Source organism: Anabas testudineus, chromosome 12, assembly GCF_900324465.2.
Source record: "Anabas testudineus chromosome 12, fAnaTes1.2, whole genome shotgun sequence".
Taxonomy (NCBI): Eukaryota; Metazoa; Chordata; class Actinopteri; order Anabantiformes; family Anabantidae; genus Anabas; species Anabas testudineus.
In genome coordinates, this window is record NC_046621.1 from 4853396 (window position 1) to 4877199 (window position 23804).

General features: G+C 38.3%; 1 protein-coding gene across 2 annotated transcripts in view; it reads right to left on the minus strand.

The window, feature by feature from the left end:
- The window catches only part of fibcd1 (fibrinogen C domain containing 1), an 82590-nt gene that overhangs the window by 13139 nt on the left and 45647 nt on the right, over positions 1 to 23804 (minus strand). For both annotated transcript variants that reach the window (XM_026354071.1, XM_026354070.1), the window contains one exon: positions 14991 to 15087. In XM_026354071.1, the coding sequence (XP_026209856.1) occupies positions 14991 to 15087 (97 nt within the window). The remainder of the gene's footprint in view (positions 1 to 14990; positions 15088 to 23804) is intronic.

Sequence of the window (23804 nt, forward strand, 5' to 3'; positions counted from 1 at the left end):
TGAGAGGGGGAGAGACCGGGGCCACACATCTTATGACCCCCTAACCCTTTTTGTTTGCTGACAGTTCAGTGCTAATTAAATACCAGGCATCATTAGAATTCGATGATGTTTTAAAAAGTCTTAGCACTGTCCTCCAAATATAAATATCGACAGAAAAGCTGTTTTTGACCATTTCGTTTACTAAAACATTCACATTGATAGATGGAAAAGAACAATGAGCCAAAAATATAACCCAGACATTGTTATTTAAAAGGAAAAACGTTAATGGCATGGCCTACTGAAACGCTATTGGTGTACAAAGTCTGTCAAGACTGAGCTTGAAGGAAGAAAATATGTCTATAGAGAGTTGCTCACAGAAGAGAGTATCCATAAAAAACAACATAAAGTAGCACTGAGCTGTCAGACATATATTTAATTCAGTTAGAGAAACATGCTTTTAACAGTTACCATAGCCTCACCCCTAATTTAGAGGCTTATTCACAATGCAGCAGCTCACAGCAGGGATGCTAGGTTGCAGAAATGTGCTATCATCTTAACTCAGAAGGTAACGGTAAAATGATGAATTGTTAATCTATGTGTTTTTCCATTGCCTAATGTCTGACCAGCCAATAACAACATGACAATATTATGAGCAAAATATTAAGAAAGTTCTGTATGTTATGTATTTTGAGCTGAAAGACTTATTAAAACCCTGACAGGGAATTGTATGTTGAGAAGCTGGATCCTCAGTATAAGGACACTTCTATCATTGTCATTAGCAGATCAGTGCCATCATTTCTCAATTACGACCTGTGCTCATTTACCTTAATTTAATAAATAACTAAATAATTTAAAAAATCTTTGCTTATTCATTTTAAAAAATCTAATACTTCCCCCCTTTCAAAGAATTTGGTACCAGCCAAAGTTGGGAGGTGGAGAAATATACCTTTAGGCTGGTGATGAGAGGCATCAAATAAAGTACTTCGGCCTTGTGGAGAGGTCTACGAATTGCTCTGGTCCTCATACATATCGAAATTACTGGCAGAATTGCTGCAAATTGCAGCTATCTCCACTCCAGCAGTGCAATCTAGTGCAGATGGAGTGTCTGCCAGGGTACAGGCGCACCAATCAGAGACAGCGTACCCTCCTGAAGGAAGCAGAGGCAGAGCTGGCGGCTGAGGCATCATTGTGTCAGCATCAGGACTGATTGGCAAGGCCTCAGCTGGCTGGCTGACTGGATCCCTGGACAGCCAACATCAGTGTGTCAGACTCACTGAGGAGGAATCACACTCTTGAATAATTGATTGGATATGAATGCAGTATTGGAGGAGCTTTAACTGCAAACACTTAGATGTGTTCTAAATAATAGATTGCAGGGTGCTGTAGTTTATATTTCTCTTTGTCATGCGTGATATGATATCATTCTTTCCTGACAGCTGGATTCCACACTTGTCTCAGCTTTCTCTCCCTGGTATGTTTGGACCAGAACTCTGTACCTTGTGTCATCACTTTAATCAACATATTGAATGCACTTATTGCATATATGTACACATGTTATCATTCAAAATGTTATATACTGTAGTAGCAAAACTATTGTTAGTAGTCTTAACAAAGTTTTCTTGTGTAGTGCGGTAAAATATGTGATCACATGCATGCATATTTGAAAATATACATCTGTAAGTCTTTAGTTAGTCTTTAGCCATTAGTCTATGCAGATTGAGTCTATCGATATGTTTGTATGAAAACAGGTGAAGGAGTTGCGGTTGAAAGAGGAAAAATTACATTGAAACCTGAAATTTTGTTATAATGTCAGTTGGTTGAATGAGCGCAAAGAAAGCTACATGTGACAATGAAAGACAACTGTCAGTGAGCTTTAGTATCTGCATTTGAAGTAGTGTTGTACATTCCAGTTTGCTTGTCTGTCCAAGTATTAAGTGAATAGTCAGGGGCCAGCACAATACATAAGCACCATAAAGCCCTTTTCATGTGGAGCCAATTATTATGGCAGCAATTGTATGAAATGCTCTTGCTGAAACACTCTTAAAATTGTATGCTATGTCATAGTGAGGAATTAAACATAGAGGTAGCAAACTACTGTGGTTGTACTACCCCATGAAATGGTTTTCTGGATTATAATTATCTGTGGGTACAGCTGGAGGGAGGAAATCTGCAGAGTAGAAAGCCAACAGGCAGCATGAGCCACACGGGCTCAGTGTGTGGGCAGGCACTAACTGTAAAGAGCTGCACAAGGCATAAAAACAATTGCTTTCCTGATATTAGGGTCATCCCCAGGTGATAACAATAAGGATGGTTTTGCTTTAGTTTAATATGTTGTAATGTTTCTTGTGAAAAGTTCTGGGGTGTTATAGCATGACTAAAATCCTTTCCAGTGAGAAGGGAAACTTTAAATACATTGAATACATTATGGTTCTGTAGTAAATTCAAAATGTAATGCAGCCAAATCAACATGAGCAAATCAGATAATCACAAAAATACTGTATGTTTTAACAATGCATTTTGTTACCTGTCAATTATTGCGTTATTATTTGTATATCAAATCATAAATATTGGTAAAATTCTAAGCTGCATGTCAGATATCTGCCCAATACAATAAAAGATCAGCAAGCTCAACGTTGTACTTGTTCAATACAACAGCAACACGGCTTAATAGAGCCCAAAAATGATTAATAATAATAATTATTATGCATTTATGATAATAGATATATAAAATAGAACTCTAAAACTCTAAAATGTTGGTTGGTAGCTACACACTATGTTGATCTTTTATGTAGCATACTGTTGTGTACATCTGGAGTAATTCTATCATTGTTTCGTGAATACTGTGATGACAGGAAGACGTGCGTGGCTAATGAGTCATAAAAAGGGTACCAGCTAGCTAACTCATAGTTGTGTTAAAAGAGCATACCGATATGTTGTTGGAAATGTAAACTGACAAGTTGTTTGTCTAGTGGAGTCTTGGGAATCTAATGTCACCTGCTGTAAACAACTCACGGGCTTTTGAATTTAATATTCACTTCCTCAGGCAGAACAAGGCATCATAAGGACTACTTTTACATGGTTTTATACTGTGAGAATAATTTAAAATGTCCAATAATTCTTACAATATGGTTATGGGGACTATTATGAGAAGCAGACTGAATGAAGAGTTTTCACTGCAAAGTGATAGGAGTTTTTAAGAAACAATTGAAGCATCACACTAGGATGGATGGCTCGCACCTGGTGGAATAATGAGGCTATTTATTCTCTCTAACAGGAACAGAGAGAGTTCAGGGGGAGACTGTGTAGAGCCTCGTGGAGAGTTTCTCTAAGCTGTGACCTTCCTGCAAGGTAGCAGCCTTTATTGACTCTACACCAGTTTCAAATCAGCCTATTATGCACACTGTGGCTGTGAATGTGTGGAAGATTGTGCATACTTAGTCTTGATGATTTTCACAGTAACACGTGTGCACATGCGTTACTTGCATAAACAGCTGAGAGCAATATGCATTTATAATGTATAAAGTTGTAAACACTAGAAGATACTGAAAAACATATATCATGTCCTTGTCCATGTTGGATTGTCTCTTCACCCCCATTTCTTTCTGTCTTACTCCAGTGTGGTTTCACTTTATCGCTAACAAATTCTTGCTATTCACTCATCTGTTTCCTTTTCCAGCTACCTCACCGATTTCTCTGCACTCATCATCTCTCCAATTTCTTCACCTGTCATCTCTATCTAACTCTCTTAACGTCTCGATAATACACAATATATTTTCACAAAATACTGTATGGGCATGGACATGGCCCAGCTGTGCGGCTCAGCGCCTTGACTTTAAATGAAGCAGAGGCATCACCTATCCATTTAAGACTAGAGTATTAAATTTCCTGGAAGAAAATCGATCAGCACTACATCCGCATCTCTCCACTAACCTGTGAGTGGTGAAAGGTGCCGACCCCTGACCTTGCTTCTGTCAATGGTAGTGCTGCCAAGATGATTAAATAAGCAGCAACACATGATGTGAGTTTCTGGCACATTTTCACAGATGAACCATTGACAGGGTCAAGGCCCATTTACCACATTTGTTTTACCTGTTTTTTGTCTCCTCTGTCACTTACAACTGATATGATTTCAAAGCTGCTGTCTACTGGTTGTTTTTGCAGGTTCGTGATGTCATTCCATCTTGGGCGTCAGGGTTATGCTAAGTAAAGTGTGAATAGTCCCCCCATGAGTATGATTGAATGTTTGTTCAAACCCTTGGGCCTTCCTTTGATGGCCATGCTGGCCTTTGTTGGCTTATTCAGTTGTACAAAACTAAGTATGCACAGAAAAAATAATGAAAGTAAAGAAAATACAAAGAAAAGGAAAATGGGCCGTCATCCTCAAAGGAATTGTAATGTTCTTTGATTTGTGCTCTCTTTTGTAGATATAGTCCTCTTTACGTTTTCTACTGCATGACAAGAATATAAATACAAGCCTCAGGATGCTCGATTGTGGTAGAGGCAAGCTGTGGAGGATAAATGTGCACAAGGATGTGTTTGTGCATGGGTCTGTGGGGAAGAGAAAAGATTAGGAGGAATTATATGATAAAACAGAGAAATAGTTGCATGAGGTAAATGTGGGGTGACTCAGCACAATATGGCTGCATTGCTACATGCCTGGTTTTCCCATTCTTCGAGCTGCACCTCTATAAATGCTGCGTTCTGCTCAGATGGTCTATGCCTGCAGGAGCCCTTTCTAAGAGAGACTTGCTGTAGTTGTGGGCCACAAAGTGTGGTCACAGTTAAACAAGGCTGAACCACCTTACAACTGGCAGCTCGAAGAGTTTACAACAATGTTAACTGCACTATTATGAGTCTGCGACTCTTGTCAGTCAACAACAGCAGACTGAAACCCTTCAAAACCTGCTTTTCTTACCTTTCAAGAGGCTAACTACACAACAGAGTGAAAGATCTTAATAAACAGCACAACATTACATGTCACAGTCGTACAGAGAGTATTATACGATTTACAGTAAGTGCTAAATCATATCTTTAAGTATTTTGGCCTGATTACATCTATCGTTACAGTCCCACTTCATGTGCTCTAGTGTGTGTGAGTGTGTGCGAGTGTGGACAGTGTGTTTGCTCCAGACTCCACGTAAATGGCCTACCCTGCTGTGTGTGGCTCCTCTGCTTCTCTGAGCTCTGAGTAGTTCTACAGGCTGGGAGTTAATTGCTACAGATTCTGTGCTGTTTCACATTGATCTGAGTAGGACTCCTGCTACCGAAAAGAGATAAAGCTACTAGGGGAAGGAGACGGATGAAGGAAATGAAAAGCAAAATATATTTATTTTGCTTTTCATTTCCTTCATCCGTTGGCATTTTTGGCATCAGGCATTTTTGGCAATTACACTGTACACTTACTGGTTTACCATTTGTATTTTCTGTGTTGAAGTAAATGGGTGTGGGTGTATTTGTTGCTGCATTTTTGGTGTCTATTTGATGTTACCTTTCACTTGTCAGTGAAGTTACTTACACGGAAAATAGTTACACTTTTTATTGAACGCTTTACTTTAACATTTTACCGGAACTGTCACCATACAGTACATTGTTTTAGGTCCTCAGTCTTTTAAGGCTGCCTTTCCTACATCAAATGGCCCTCACTAGCTTAGGACTGACACAGACGGCCAAGTCTGTCAAACTCCCATTTCCAAATTATAGTCATCCCCCTGCCTAGCTCCCATCTGCACCCTCACTTTTGCATAAACACACAAACACTCAAATGTCTTATTCTTTGTGGCTCACCTCCCTATAATCACATGAGCTTACAATTCTTAGGGCGGGCTAAGAGCTCAATTACAGCACTCACATATGCCCCACTTGTTAAAGGTGAGCAGCATGTAAAGTGCTTAACACTGCAATTTTTTGCATAATTTTGTGCAATTTTAGTGACAGACAGGAGAACGGGTTGTAGAAGAGGAAAAGGTTTGCTTTTCTATTTCTTCTCACTGGCAACTGTAAGCGTATCTTTAATGAGGCAGTCAGCCCATGAATGTTGCATCACAACGAGGCATTTGTCAGTTAGAGGACAACTTCCAGGCAAAACGGTCAAGATGCATGGGTCTTATTACACTGTTTCCCTTTTCATCCTGCTGAGGACCATCACAAAAACATGATAGGACCTGCTCTGGGCATCCTCTGTAAAAAGAGAATCGCTAAATACTTTAAGGAAAAATGATTCTGTTGTACGCTATTCAGTGGTGCTAAAATGTAGCAATAACAAAATAATGTCAGTTGTTTTGCCTGTTGGGCTATGGCTTTTCCTTAATTAAATCTTTATGCAAATGACCAAAAAGAATAAGAACTAAGTTTTTTGGTCAAGTATCCTTGCATGCTCAGACATAAATGGAATTTGACTCCAGTTGCCAGTACAGTACCTCACAGGCGGGATATCTAATGACAATAACAAATGTACAGAAAGACAGACATACACAGCTATTGTACAGTATCAAGGGTAAAAATAACTACAGTCAGTTCAAGCACACTGCAAATAGGATTGATCTCATTGGTAACTGCATACAGAGGAAATGCCAAACAGTCCAAGGAAGGTGTTAACAAATTAGTGATATTACACTGTTATAAGTCTCCAGCTTAGAGAAGTGGCACACAACGGCACAGCAAGTTGGATGTTATGTATAGAGTAGGTGGCACAGCAGTTATTGTGCAGTTATTGTTTTGTGACATCATGTAGCTGAGTTATCTTTTCATTACTGTGATGACACCATTTCTGTCCCTGCTTGCTTTAGTGCACAATGGTTTTGGTGCTACAGAAATACAAAGAGATTGATTTAGCCACCACCACAACACTAGTGTGAAATGGACGTTCATATCTGAAATATAAGAGCCTCCAAATATTGCATCAAATAGAGTTAAGTTCTCATTTAGTTTTCCCTGGTATGTGCTCGCTCTCTCTTTCTGTACACTAATTATGCAGCTGTATATGTAAAACTTTTAAATTCTGTAATGGTAATGTCTGAGTGTAATCTGATGTGTTATCACTGCTGTTCTGAAATCTGATGTTATAACATCTGGTGTGAAATGACATACAGTAAACTGTCAGAGAAACAAAGACACGAGCCATAACATTTTCATCCACTTTTATTTCTCATTGCCTCAGGCTGAAGCTGTTTTTTAGGAATTTAATAAGGCTTATTTTCAGTTCACGTCTTCTACAGCTGGCTTATTAAACAGTTGAGTAACTGTATTAGCATTTTTGTTCTAGATTAAAACAATCCATAAGTGCTACATGTGTCTTATTTTCCCTGCGGGCTGCAGCAGACAGAATCTGACCAGAAAATAATTTTGTGGAGGACAGTGATCCAAGTCTCCACAGGAAAATGGTGCATGGCGCATCTGCGGTGTGGGCAGCAATGGTGGAAAATCTAGTAGGTGAAGGCAGATGTAAGATTTTCCTACAATACCTTGTAGATTTTTAATCTGGAACATCTGCCATAACAAAGAGTTAAATCATTTGAGGCCAAGGTTTAAGCAGCAACCATGTTTGATGGTGGTACACGTTCTTAAGGGAAGTAGATTTACATGGCTTGGTCTTAACCTAAAACTTTCTATGGTGGCCACAGTGTTATAGAGAATGATGAAGGAGATGCTTTACTGTATAGGGAGATGAGTCTTAGATAACAGCAGTATCTCAAGAGATGCAGCCATTTATGCAGAAGGAACAGAACAGTAAGAAGGGCACACATTGTTGAGGAAAGTTATCCCAGCCTCTCTTGCTGGTTCCTGTCTTTCAGGAAGTTGGCATGTTGGCTAGAAGAAGTGGGAGATTATATGTAAGTTGAGTCAGTCTGAGCAGTGGAGTTCCAGGAGCGGCTTTCAGTAACTCTCTAGGTAGTAGAAATGTAGCAGGGTAGAGCATGTAGTGCATTGACTGCATCATTAACCAATGTACCTGCCCAGTAGGCAAACTGCAGGGGATCCAGCAGGGGGCGCTGTGATGGGCCAACACTAGATTTTCAAAGAATTTATGTGACCACAGATGTTAAGATAACTTGCCTGTGGTTGTCTCTATGATGCACATTTTATAGGGGAATAGTTTAAAGCAGGAGGGGACATCACACAAATCAAGTCTTCGGTTAAAAATCTGTGTAAAGACAGGAGGCAAATGGTCATCATTCTTTTGTCTCACTTCTTTTTCCACTGCTTAGATCATATCCTCAGCTTGATAAAGCTGCCTGACTCTGTTAAAATGTTTTTATTGCTGTATTTTAAACAGGTCTTAGTAAGAACACATGTTCTTACCACACACTTCCTCTATGTTATTGTGTAAGTAAGCTCAGATCACTGTTCCATCTTCCCACAATGTTTACCACAGTCTTTGTAGATTTCTGTTTCTGTATGTGAGTTGAGATAAGATAACTGATCAGAGAGTTGCACTGGGGACAAAGCTGTAAGCATCGTTTAATACTGTGTCGGCATTGGAATATTATACTTTCTATACATGTGTAGTTTATCGCTGGGATTTCCTCTGTTAAAATCCCCCAGAATAATGAGCATAGTGTCTGTGTGTTCTTGCTCTGTACTGGTTATCTGGTCACCCAAGCGCTGCAGTGCCTTACTTACAGAGGCTTGAGGCGGGATGTAACAGTGGGCAACATAAAGGAAGCAAACTCCTGTGGTGAATAAAGCAGCTTACCGTTAATGGAAGGAGTTTGATGGTGAGGGCAAAAGATTTTCTTTAACACCATGACATCAATACACCAACCTTCACTTATATAAAAGCAGATTCTGTCTCTCCTAATTTCTCTGACAAACCATCTCCGAAACACAGTCTGCTCCTTAGAGTAGAAAGCTAGGCAGATATAATTCACTGTCCAGGGTGGATTCACCTCACCAGTTTTACAAGACTCAAAGTGCAGAAAGTGGGGGATCCTTGTTGGTTCTCTAAAGAGTAACAATTTGTCTGTTTTATTGCCCATAGAGCAAAGATTCATCTTTGGTGAGCAGACTGTGAGTCTCCCAACATGGGAGAAGTACTATAAGAGCAAGAGAATAAGTACTTCTCATGCAGTCACCTGCTGTTCTTCAAAGTAGAGCATCCATAAAACTACCTGACACAGATAGTGACACACATCAATGATAATAAGTGGTCAACGTTTTTCAAATATCGCAATTTAGTGACTACTACACTTCTGCATCAATGGAATTCTAAATAAAGAAATAAGAAACTATAAAACTTAAGTGTGATTTTTATAGCTTTTATTGTCAGGTTTGGTGGTTTCTTTTTTGAATTACTCAAATAATTATTTCAGCTGTATTTATTTCACAATGTGAATATAATGTGTATTAATTACAGAAAAAAAAGTTGGCAAACTGATGAGATACAAAACTCCTTTTTATTTTAAATGAATAACTGGGTGACCAAAATTCAATCCTGCAGCTGGTATGACAACAAATGAATATTAATTACAATTACTGGTAGCCACCAAAAAACTAGAATTCCATTTAGAGTTATTGATTAAGCCGGTAATGCTCCACTGATTAATAAAATTGAGTACTGCTCAAGAATATTAAGTGCTTCTATTTTCCTGCCTTTATGCCGGTGACAGAGCCGGAGGTCTTGAGAGAATTTATTCAAATTTAGGATAAATCTCCACTTCGACTTAGTTATTAACTCATTTGATTTTGGTGTTGAAAGCTTAAGTTCCCAGTGACCTCAAGTATGTTTATTAGTGTCAGCGCGATACTTCAGGAATATCTTGTGGGGATTTCTTCAAATTTGGGGACTCAAGGACTCAAGGATGAACTGATTAGATTTTGGTGGTCAAAGGTCAAAGTCAGTGTGACCTCACGTTCATTCCATTCTTGTGAGTCCATAATCACAGGAACACCTTGAGGGGACTTTTTCAAAAGTGGCACAAGCATCTACTTGACATCTCAAGGATGAACTAGTTAGATAAGGTGGTCAAAAGTCAGAGGTTAGGGTCACTGTGTAGGGTGTGTCCCACTCTTCTGAGTTCTATATCTCATAAATGCCCAGCAGGCCTTTCATTACTTCGGGCACAAATGTCCACGTGGACTCAACTGATTAGAACATGAGTCTGGATGGAAATCTTTTTTCTTTTTTCAACTTGACTATTAAATGAAGAAACAACTTCAATGCGGTAATTCTTGTTATTCATATAGAAAGGTTCAATGAAATAGTTAGAAAGAGAAAAGGAAAACAAGTATAACACAATACCTCTCAAAGATAATACTGACCTGACTGATATGAAATTTTAAGCTTCTTCAGGGTTTTTGTGAGAGAACGTGACCTTCAAAACTAACAATTAAACTTTTGTGTGAACAATTGCCTTCACAACACTTATTTCTTCTAAATGTCACTCACTTGAGTGAAAAAGGACAAAATGTCAATGGAAGTTGGTTATGTCCACTTTAGAATTATGTTCCGTAATGCTACAGTTCAGAAAGTCAGGTTTGAGTTTTTGCTATAATATTTCGTTTGTTTAAACAGCAATAAACATTTTAACTGCGGTTCAGGTAGGTACTGTACTAAAATTACAAGTAGTTAATGCTGTGTTGAACCACAGAGCCTAAATTCTGCTTTCTCTCTCCTTGCTTGACTTGATAAAGTAACTACAGATGAGTGACGTCTCTCAGATTCAACTCAAATTTCATTCCTATGCAAATAACCAGCAAATTCCAACACTTTTTTGTGGCAAACATAAACAAATTATGATTTTGTTCTAAGCTGCAGGGAGGTAAGGCATATAATCCGCAGGATTGTCAAACTGCTGACCCGAGTTGGACACCAGAGGCCTGTGTGTGGTAGGGTTACTGCAAGAAAAGCACTTTGTTCAAGGTTAGAGAAAGATTGTGGTTTTGTTTAAAGTTTAATAAGCACATTATCTCTATTAGGCCAGACCATAACCTTTCTGTAATCTTAACCAAGTGCTGTGAGTGCAACCATCCAACCCCCAACCCTAATAAAATTTAACGATGCTGTGGTCGCAAAACTGGATGTTGTGGTGCAAGATCAGAGATCTGGTTAGGAAGAAAAGCTGGATGTCTTAGAATGGATGTTTTGGTTGAAAATAAAATCTATTTGCAACTTTTGTTAGGTGTCAAGATATCTTAACTATGTTAATTGGAAGCACAACTCAACTCGATTCATGCTTCCCACAAAAAACATAATCTAGTTTGCAAAAAGTTTAAATTTTCAGACACAGGGTTACTCAATTTATGAAGAAAAATTGACAATACAATAAGTAACATATAGAAACTAAGGCAATAATCAATTCAAACTACTTACAGTACTTCACATAGATAAAAACAGAAGTCACAGACCTGACCCTACTCTAAAACTACATCATCATTAGAGAGCACAATAATTCAAAAAGACAGTCTTCAATAAAACTGAGTATAAATAGAAGCAGAGTGAATCTCTTTCTGAATGGGAGAGACTGTAGCTCTCAATCACTCTCAATAGAACTGACCGATCTATAAAAATGTATGGGCACTTGAACTAACTGACACTCAATCTGCCAAACTTAAAGGTATCTTAATAGATTTTTTCAGAATTGGCCCCTATGCTGCTGCTAAATTGAGAAGTTTCTGCATCAAATGTGTTCAGTTTTCTTAGATGTGATTGTGTCATCTTGCACATACATTAAATACAGTAAAAGTGTCCACACGAATGCATGACTCGTTTTGTTATTCGTAATTTTCTTATCATTATTATACTAACGGAAGCTCAATACACACAGTATATTTTTATTTAAAGAAAATCACAATGTAGCTGTGTATTAAGATAATGAGAAATGTACAGATCTTCAGTTGTGGAAGGTGGCATTAGTGAGCAATATTGGTCTGGAGGAGGGAGTTGTAATGAATTTCTTTCTGGGCTGTAGGCAAGCATGAATCTATTTTTCATATTTTCCCTGAGGGTAATCGATGATGGGGGTGACGAGACAACAGCACACCCTGAATGAGCAAGGTTACTATGAAAGGTTCAAAGTAGCCTGCTGCTCATTTAAATTCAGTCCGCTAAATCCAGGGCTTTCCATATTCCCACCATGTTTCTCCAGTGCACCATAGGGAGATCTAGCTGGTACTCTAGCCACGTTTTTTTATTATGGGCTGCATTCTGTAATGGCCTCAGGTCAGCAAAGAGACCTAGATCTCCTTTATTTCACATAAACTCAGAATCATAATACTGTATATACAGGTGTTCCAATGTGAACGAGGACACAGGATGTCAAATACAGTCGCTCGCAGATAAGATCATATCCTCAAGGAGCAAACCCGACTGTTTCCTGCTGCTCTGGACTAATCTACTTCCACACAGACATATTAGTTACTACTGCCAGTGTCTTCTATACAAACATCTAAAATAGCTTAATCAGAATTTGATTATTTAATTGACATTTCTGGTTAGTGTGATGTTTTGTTATTTTGTTTTACGTGTACATGAAGCTAACAGATGTTTCCAGTGTAAACTAAACTCGTGGAACAGCTGCTCCATAAAAAAAAAGCTGTACCCCAGACTAATCAGTGGGCTGAAAAGTGGTATGTGCAGGATCTGCAAAATGTTTGTTTTGATTGAGTTGCTGTGAGCATCACAAACTAAAAATCACACATTTACAATTTAGTTTTAAGTTCACGTTTGAAAGACTGCCTAAAACTTTTTCTTAGTTTTACTGCAGTAGAAAATGATCAACACAGGCCACATCAAATCAATCAAATCCTTTACCATGTATCATGTTTATTGCAGGTAGGGACTAGATTAATTAGTCCCTGCCTAGTCCCAAAGATTAGATTACTGTTTTCCCTTCTCTGAGAGAAAAGCATTTGTTTGGTTCCCTTATGTGCAGGGTTGGTTGGCTCCTTTGTTTGGTTTTTAATGAACTGTTGAGTAGACAGCCAGCTTTGTTTTATTTAAACTTTGCTTTGCCAGCAAGATATGTGTGTTCTTGAGCGGATACGAAGTATACTTTGCTGCTATTTCTGTTTCATTGTTTCATTTCATTTGGCTCCACCTGCAGCACTGTCCCTTTGTTTGCTTTCTTCAGTATATTACCTCTGCACATTCGTATTGTGAAATTTAAGCTTTTTAACTCTTCTCTGAACAATAAATGGTGTAAAAGCCCTGATTATGTTGTTTCTCTTACCCTTAGTGTTTTCTGGGATGTAACATAAACAACCACAGCTACTATCCACAAGATTGCTCTAAAGAGTGCATGAAATACTGCTTTAATGTAGAGCTGCTGATGTAAGAGTATTGCAGCTGTGATATGGCACATCCATGACCTTGACCATGACCATCTTTCTACAGAAATAGACTTCTTCAAGCTCCACTTACACCAGCCCAAGTCTGATCTTGAGCAAACTTGGAGAACTTTTAAAGACACACACACAGCTTTTGGGAGCTGCTTTTGTAGGAAGCTATATATTCAGGCATCAGGATTATAGCTGTGAGTCACTGAATGGTGGCTAAAGGTTCAGAAATGTGAAAGTTCAAGCCCAAGTTGATCTTTTCATCAACAGTATTATAATTTCAACAATGATATTATTTGATATTTTTGTTGGTTTTGTTTTCAAATGCTTGTCAGTGGCAGACTTCAAATCTCTACTGTATGTAATATAGGTCTGTGGTGACATACAGTAAGAAAACTCAATGATACAATACAGAGAAACATGAAGATCAACATACCGTTCAGGCATGTGGGTGTCTGGGTATACAGGGATAATAGATAAAATTGCATAGCAATTAGAGACTGAGATCCTGGAGATTTGTTGATTAGATCTGAGAAAACAGTGATTAGATGTTGCTATGGAGTGTAACTCTTCTGCTGCAGTTGTTTCTAGTTAACTCACGTGTCGTGATCTCTCCCACATATGCTTTTTTGGATGTCAATTTTCATATTTAACACCTGATGTGAGAGACTTGTATTGAGAATCTGCCTCTCGCTCTACTTGAACAAATGTCAGGCTAATTAAAGGTCACTCTGTGAAAGCTAGAGGTATATTTCTATGTCTTTTGAGGAGTTTTCTTTTTAACATGTATATATACAATAAATCCACATTTGTGTGCCTCAAGAGCAACCATAGTGGAGCTGATGAGCATCCCACGAGAAGAAATATTTTGGTGCATTTGTTGAAAAGTGGTGTGAAGATGAGGAATTTGGCTTTAGAAAAATTGATAATTTTACAGTCGAATTCATTCTTTAGTTGGAATTCTTTTCTTGTCAAATCTGAAGGGAGGCATGGACTAATGTGTCATGCTGCCAGCAAGAAATACAAGGATTTGGACAGGCATGCTCTGAGAAAAACAAGGTTTAAGCAGAAAGCGAACATGAAAAACACTGCAGTGCTAAAAAAAAAACGAAATTACACTGAGGATGTGTTTGTCATGTGAAAAATAAAAAATATTGTAATTGAATTGCTGGTCTTTTGTCTTGTGTTGTAATTTCGTAGTGCTCAGCAGACAGCTCCAGTAAAGTGCACTTTATACACGCCTTTTAATTTGCCGCAGTATTCTCCGCTGTCAATGAAGGGGTTTTCATTGCCACAGTGCTAAATTCTATTACCGAATGCTTGATAACATGAATGGCCAAAACGTCTAATCTCTCCCTGTCGGCCCTCTTTTTGGGCATTTCTTTATTTTGATCCATCTCTCACCATAGACAAGCTATTTCATACTCTGTGAGAGACTTTCTTTCTTCTTTCCGCTTCGAGTTTAAGTGCTTTACTTTTAATTTCATCTTAATTCATTTTATAAAGTCTCTGCATCAAACTGTGACCATACAGCTGGTTTCTCCAACTTCACAATATGGTTTGAACATCTACTTTCCCGGATTTGTCTTATTGAAGGCCTCAATACATGAGTCATGGCTTGCTACAGCACACACACACACACACACACACACACACACACACACACACACACACACACACACACACACACACACACACACACACACACACACACACACACACACACACGAGCCACTTACCGAGCCAGTGTTCACCAGTGATTTTGCCAAATCCCTCACGGTATGACTCCCATCCTCTGAAGAAGTTGACCGAGCCATCCTCTCTGCGCTGGATCACCTACACAGTCAAGGCAAGAGGTCGGGGGTCAGATGAGATTCATCTCACACAGTGTTTCATCCTCCTCTGTGATGAGTCATTCAAAGTCCCACTGTTGGGCAGTGATGTCATCTAGAACTAAACTAAATGAACTCATAAGTGACTGCTCTTTCACAAATGAATAATGCAAACGCTCCTCCAACTAAAAAGGTAATTTGTCGGAAGCCAGTAAAAGGAATCCATTAAATCTTGACTGACTTTGACTCAAATCGCTGTGGAATCTGCATATTTAATTGAAACTCCCGAAAAGAGACGATATTGAAAAAACAATAATCCTAAATACATGAAGAGAGGGAGAGGGAGAGAGAGAGAGAGGGAGAGAGAGTGAGAGAGAGAGAGATTCAAATGCTCTTCTGTACCATGAATCATGCAATTCTATAAAGCAATGACGTGTGGAGGAATTACTTGGACATTTTTTTATAGCAACCTTTCACTAGGACAAATGGAAAAGGAAATATTAGCACAAAGCAGATATATAGCACTTTAGCTCCACTGTGTGTGTGTGTGTGTGTGTATGTGCACGTGTGAATGTGCTGCATCACCCGACAAAATACTCTATCCATTAAAAGTGCTGACACGCCAAGTGTCAGGCTAAGGATGAAGGGAAACTGGAAATGTGCTCCTCAGGAGGAAATGCATGCAGATGGAAAATCGTCGAGGACTCACTGTTGGAATGCTGTGTTAATGTTAAAATGACAAAGAAAATTCCCTGAGACAGTTTATGTTCAGCGTTACTAATCCCCTAACATACCATAAGGAGCCAGATGGCACCAATAGCCATATTTGCTTTTAACATCAGTGCAGACAAAGAACAAAATCCTGCAGAGCAATGACAGAATCTTCATCCTCATCATACTCATCCCCATAATTGTCCTCATCACAATCATCTTAATCATCATTACCGTATCATCATCGTTTATCAACACCATCTAGTGGTTTTTAGGATTTTCCTCTTTATCCCCAAAGTAGCTAGAGCCTTCACCTCCTTATTCGGAGCTCTATGAATTCCTTCTGCATAATTCCAAAGATTGATTTCCCAACTTATTACACAGAGATCCGGATACAGAGATCGCACCAAACCTGAATTCTGGCATAACTAAGTGAAGGCCCATCCTCTCATCAGTCAAGCCCCAGTCTCTGTCTGTGACATTACTTTTAAATAAGTCCAGTTTTATAGTACTGTAGTTCCTTGATATTTTGGGCCCTCACATACAGTATCTGCAATAAGCCAATATATATGACATTGACTCATCATTACCAAATACGTCTTTTATATGCTTTAAAACACAACAATGGCTTATATGTCACAGAGGAATAATTAGACAAACAATGCTTGTTATTAGGATGAATTCATTGTTGTATTTGTTTTTCTCCTGGGGTTTGTTGACAATAAGAAAACTATAGGATATAATCAAAAATACCCTCTAATCTGATTGCAATCTAAACAATTGACAATGGTTTCTGACACCCCCTTTTGATATATAACTCTATTAGGTTTGCACAGAGGTCACAGCTTGCATAGTGTTGCATGAAGCTTTCAAGAGAACATAAAGACCCAAAGGGATTTGTATCATCTGCTGCAATAGACTCTCTCAGGCTCTGCTCCCGTCACAGTGCATTGCACCACCAGACTAGTGTCTCAGAAGTTGTGATGAGCTCAGTGATTAACTTATTTTGACAAAGAAGTCTAATTTGACATTTCTGAAATCTAGAATTTGCCTCTCTATATTAAATGTGAAAAAAAAAAAATATTAGTATGATGGTCAGTACAGTAAATAAGAATGTATTTATTATTATTTATTATTTATAAGATTTATACCATTGCAGCAAATTGCAATATGAATAAATGGAATAAGGTTATATAAATAATGCCATTAATCATTCATGCACAGGGGTGGGAAGTGACTTATTTCTACATTCAAAATGTAATGCTACCGAACAGCTTAATGCACAGATGGGGTGGTGGCAACTGCACAGTAATTGTGTTAATTAAACAGAACTCATTTTATACACTCATACTGTAAGTTATTGAACGTGTCACACTAGAGTTATCAGTATGCTAACAAGTTGACATGCTTTTCTACTTTAATCTATGGCTTAGATAGTAAATAAACACTAAAATCATGTTTCCATCAATGACTGAGTGGTTTTACATTTCTACTTAATGTTACACTATAGAAATCTCACAGTTTTTCTCAATAGTTCTGACTTGTTTTTTGAACCATCATTATCATTCTCAAAGCTTAATACACCTCACACAAAACCTTTAACTCCTTTTTTCAAAGTAGATGCAATGACGTCAGAATAACATATTCTATTAACGTTGTATAAGTCAAGGTTCTTAGAGAGTTCTACTGTTTATGTCCGTAGAACAATGGGTCACTTACATAAAACAGTTCTATCTTCCTGTAAAAGATGTGAATTAAACACAGTACAGGGAAGAACAGAACACTGGCTCATCACTGAACTGTTAACGAGGATAAAAGTCTGTTCTGATTTAGCGTTATACAAATAAAACTGAATTGAATTAAACTGAATATTACCAAGCAAGCAGTACTGTAGCATATATTATTGCTATTTTCTAGGAAAAGAATCACATATATAAACAGCATAAACAAAATTTAGTGGAAATTGAAGCCAAAACTCTGAGTAAGAACTGCAATAGGGCTACTACTGCACTGAATGCAATGATGTCCTGGTTAAACAAATAAGAAGGTCTTGGAAATTAGGCTGGTGCTTTTGACAGTGCTGCACCAAGAGCACTCGATATCTGTGAGGGAGAATGCCCTTGTTGCAGCTGGTGTTTTCTATCGCCTTGGTTAACTGGTGAGATTTATGTCAAAGATTTGTGCAAAAGCCAATACTGGTAAGTCCTGATCTTATACCTCATCACCACATAAAGTGCCTTCTCAACCAAAAAAAAAAAAAAAAAAAAGCTAGATTTTAGTTCACATTAAGGTTAACACGCTTGTCTTGTCTTGGCCCTGCCTCATTCCATGTCTACTGTCTTGGTAGGAATGAAGGGCCTCACTGAGGTTTAATTGCATGTTGACCCTGAAGGTCAGAATCTCTGTGCGTGTACATGTTCCCTGTAGACATGAAGCCCACAGATACAAGAATCACTTTCTTTCAAGAGGGAAAGACAGTGATTAAAATGGGAGTTAGTAGAAAGCACAACGCTGTCGATGTGACAAGGTACAATATATGCAGTAGACAGTATAAATGCCTGTACACAGTTATTGTATGAACTGCCCAAATACAATCTGCATTTTAACATGTGTGCTTTAAAAGATTTTAAGTTTGAAGTGTGAAGTGTGTGCTACGTACAGTTTCCTCAGTTTTGTGTGTGTACTTTTTATGAAATTGTACTGTACAAGTGTGTGGGTTTAAATGCTAATATGTGTTTGTGGGTAGCTGCTTTTGTCACTAATACATGGTAAGAACTTGCAGAAATATGCAACAAAAAGCCAATTGTCTACTTTGACCCTACATTATGATTATTCATAAAAAAAAATAAAAAAAAACTCATAATGCTTGTCAGCACAGTGGCAGAAATTATTGTACAAGACTATTAGTTCCAGTGTATTGTCCAATGTATCCGTGTATAAATGCGAACGCATGCAGTTGGATGTATGCATGCAGTCTTGGCTGCTGTTTCACCTCACCACACCCCAACACACAGGCACAGTTTTGCAGCTTAACATCCCAACTGAAAAATCCTTGCACACAATGTCTGGCTAGAGGGCAGAGTGTGACATCAAAGCGGTTTCTGTCAAGGTCAGATGCTGACAGACTTGTTCTATTTGGATGTGGGGCAGGTGATGGTCTAGCCATGCACACACTCAGAACTGCAGTCATGACACAGCAGCGATGTTATTAAAGGATTGAGCAGTCTCAGTGTTTCACAACATAAAGTACAAAACCTTCCAAAAACTGAGGTATAATCAATAGTACAAATCAATAGTGACTGCAGCCTGTGTTCATATTGGTATACCCACAGCCAACAAAGTAATAATGGCTAATGGAAGCCTGTGCCGTTACATGCAATGAGTTCTAAATATTGCCAGTGTTGTGTTAAAAATGCTTGGCCTACTTCATTATGACAGATGTATCATTGTTATCCTGGGGGACAAAATAACACAGACATCTAACAATATAATTTAACAAAGCACAATGTATTATTTCTGACATCTATACAACATTAATGTGAGATAATGCATTATTAATTCAACTCTATAGTACAATTACCATAGAAATGAATCAACACCTCTGTTGACACAGTCCAAGCTAAAATGGAACATTCACAAAGATGTAATTTATTGTTATTGCATTCAAAAATATGTCATTGCATTCACCATCTGAGCAGTGAAACTAAAGAATGATTCTGGGGCAGTTCTCTCCCCATCAGTCTTTTTCCATATTGCAGTCTTTTGACTGTACTTCATCCCTGCTCCTTGCAGCTCTTAGGTAATTAATTCTTTATACAAGTTGTTCTACATGCTTCACAAAGTTTAAACAACCCTTCTCTCAGAGACAACTTTTTCAGAATTACCTCTACTATTTTAGCAACAGCAAATATTTACCAAAAGACAATACACCACTATGAAAATTGTAAATATAATTAATTTGTTTAATTGTGGTAATTCATGCTATGGTGGGTGAGTGTCAGATAATCTAATTAAGTTTATTGGCAAACATTTTATTGTGTACATACTATTTGTTTTGTGACAGTATTAGAATAAAAGTACAACTGTTTCAATGTCAAATTACAAATACATGTAAATTACTGACCTAATATTTAAATGTGAAAGTTGTACAGCAAAGATTTAACAATAAAACAGCTCTTTTTTCCCACCTCACAATTCTTTCTACACCAGTATTGACAGTTTAAAATCATGTTTACTTTTTCTCCTCAGTCAAGGGAAATCTGTGGCAGATCTTCAGAAAAAAAAAAGACATTTGTTTCAGGACTGCAACCTTATTGCCGCTTGTCGGAATGAGAAACATGGTTTACTGTTCTGTAAATGCATTTTATGTAAATTTAATTCCTCATAGTAAGTATTCACCAAACTGCAAATGGTAAACGGTGAGTGTGAATTAAACCATTTGAACCTCCAAAAGCTGAAGCAGAATAAAGAAGAAATAAAATGGCCAAATCGTTTTAAGAAGCAAATCTCCAATCCTTAACGACCATCTCACCCAACACTTGCTCAAGGGCTATTGCATTGACATGATCACATTAAGCTCCCTGTAATCTCTGCAGTAGATGAAGGCTACTTAACAAGCTGCCTTGAGCTCTTCAGCAGGCTTTCTGTCAACTACTGGGAGCCCCACAGTGTGCACAGACGGACACCCTGACTGACAGACCAGAACACAGGGAGGAATCGACACGAGCACTCTGAAGCTGATTGGGGGAGATTTACAGTCTGGCATTTGACTGGGTGGAAAATAGGAAATGTGCCAATAGCTTGTTAGCTCCTGGCATGTACACACTGTGAGCACACTATGTTTATATGTTTGGCGCTTTGGCAGCATATGTCACTTGGTACTGCTGCTCTGAACAGACTAACTGAAGATAATTGGTAACATCTTCAAAGAGTGATTAATAGATCAGCCGTAAGAGACAGTTTATTCAAAGATAAAAGTAAAAAGACTTGATACAGACAGTTTATGGAAATACTAACCGAAATGCAGAAATGCAGAAAAAGGGTGAAAGGGGAAACGTGAAAGCTACCTCACACCTGCTTTCCGTAGATTTAGGATAGATCAAAACAGAATGGCAGAGGAACTGCTAACAATTTGATTACGTTGTTAAGAATATTGATGATATGGTGACAAATTCAACACTGTCTGATGAAAGTGCTCATAAATCCACAGCAGTCCCAAGAATTGCTATCTTCAAAGGGGACTGCAAACATCTGTTGGTGAATGTTTTATAATCCTATCAGAAAGACAGATGTGCTCTGAACACGGCAGCAGCATACGGGAACAGAAGGAGAAACACAATCATTCACAAACACCCTCTTACACACATACATGCAAACACAATTTCTGCATTTACATGCACTTAAGTAAAAGGATTATTCGTTGCTTTCAGCAGTAACCAGATTTTTTAAAAATCATGTAAACAAGAAATATGTTGTTTTTTCTTATTGGGTTAAGGGATTAAGTGAAACTAGGTTATCACAGGTAGATTTCTGCTTAGGTTTTTATAAACATTCTCTAAACTCTGTATACATATTTTATGAATTACTTAAAGCAAAGGGGTGCAACAATTCTCCACTTATATCATCAACAATTTGGAACACTAAACAAATAAAGAGTCTAAGAAAAAAAAAAAGCTTTTCGCACAGTTGCCATCCTTATACCCAAGAGAATAACCAAAATGTTCCCACATTGCTGTATTAAATGTGCCTCAGGGGATCAGCAATCTCAAGGTTATTTTCCATCTCGAGCTAATAAAACTAGCCTAACTTTTACTGCAGGCGTGATCACTTGATCGTGATTGGACCAAAATAACACACTACACTATGTGTAATGTTTCATATTTATAAAATGTACAGTTTTCATTTAGGGGTAAACATCCCATCCTGTTGCCTGAGCTGCAGTTGACAGACAGCGCACACTGTGCCTTCTGTAGAGACACAATGTTAACTTCTAATTGTAAAGCCCGCACACAAAGACAAGTGATAGCTCCTCTTACCACACGAACAGAGAAAATATCAGATTTCCAGAACCATCATTCATCTACAGTGGTTTCAGTCTTAGTTTCTGAAATGCTACACCCATACTCAATACCCTAACTGGAACAAAAATCACATTTTAATGTGATCCCTTCGAATCCTTTTTACAAACGTGGGGAGCTGACTGACTGGCATCACCAACCCTTTTGCTGCATGGCCAAAACAATATTACAATGCCTGAAATGTAGACTCATTGTAAACCTAAATCTGTCTGTATGGCTCAAACTGTGGTAAAGGACAGAAACCTGATTGCAGAGCACAAGAATTATCAACTGCCTGTAAAATGAGGTCTAGTAATAATCTGTCTATTCTGGCATGTACCTGTAGTCATATATTGTATAAATGCTCCCTCCCCAAATAAATGCAGTGAATCAGACTTCAGGTATGTACTTGGAAAACTATATAATGGGATATAAAACATCCAAACTTTCAGCAGGTCCAACAGCAGCGATATTGCTTAGTCCTATTTGTGTGTCTGCTCATGTAACAGAGGAGGAATATAAAATCAGCGAATGTTCCAGCAGCAGCCCAACTGCCTAACCTTTCCTCACGTAACCTGCAGCCAGTCCCAGCTAATGGCACTAATATCCTAAAGGACATGTCTGACCCTGTCTGTGATAATGCTACCGGTAGACAGTTCATGCTCCCAAAGGCACCACAATAAACTGTCTCCTCATTCCCGTTAATGAGTGTACGAAACATAAATTAAAAAAAATAAACTCACAGTCAAGTCCCAATGTGAATCTAAACATGAGGAAAACAATTAGGCTTTGAATTAAAAAGTTTAATTGTAGTATAAAGTTTTCAGTTTTGCTGCTTTACAAAACAACTACAGATAAGACATAACTGCACAAACAGCCACCCTAGAATTTCTTTTTTTCCATAGAAATAAACTAACACAGATGAAATATTGAAGAACTCTGAGCCAGATAGAGTAGACTGAAAAGCCTAAACCGTACACTCTGAAATGCTCAAAAGGCACTCCAAGCCTTTAAAGGAGTAATACAACATGCACACAATCGTACATTCAATCTGAAACTTTTACATTTCAGTTCTTAGCTGAATTGAATATTTGAGCGTGATTGCAGTGTTTCCGATAAAAGCACCATTTGATAATGCAGTTCTACACTGCACTCTGATATATCTACTCTCATTCATTATTTATGCCACGGTCATTTTTAGTCCTTCCCTTTTAACAAATAAAATAGTAATAATAGAAGACATTACCCTAAGCCGTGAGGCTGTATTTAAATGGCATTTGAAATCTCCCTTTGCTGAAATAGGTAGACCACATGCCCAAAGGATTACTTTATCTGAGTGAGAGACTTGTGTGTGTGTGTGTGTGTGTTTTAGTATGTGTGTGCTCCTCTGTGTGTCTGTAAGTACATATGGACACACATTTACTGAAAGTAGACATGTATGCCTTTTCTGATTATTTGTAGAGGTTATTTTGTACTGTGGCACTGTGTGTGTGTGTGTGTGTGTGTTTGTGTGTGTGTGTGATTGTGTGTGTGTGTGTGTGTGTTGCGCTTCAGGCCTAGTAATGACAGCTCTTTTCTTTTATGTCCTGTCTACCATCATCCCTCCTACCTCTGTGGTCAGACAGTCTCTGGGGCGTGAGTTATGGCAGTGGAGAAATACTGACCAATTTCCTGTGACAACCATCCCCATCATCCTGTACTAATGTCTCTTCTCCTTCTGCTCTCTTCTCCTGATCTTCCCCTTCTCTTCAGTGACTTAGATTGTATGGAACTTGTACAAGTCCTGACCATTTCCATCACACCGTGCACAGCCGACATATTGCATGGCTCAGTAGCTTGAGCCACACTTGTCATTTGAGTCTCAGTGATTTGGTATTTAAATACAATTCCAAACAAGACGATGCAGCTGGACGGCAGAACCTATGAGAAGATCAACATAAAAAGGTGTTTTTTT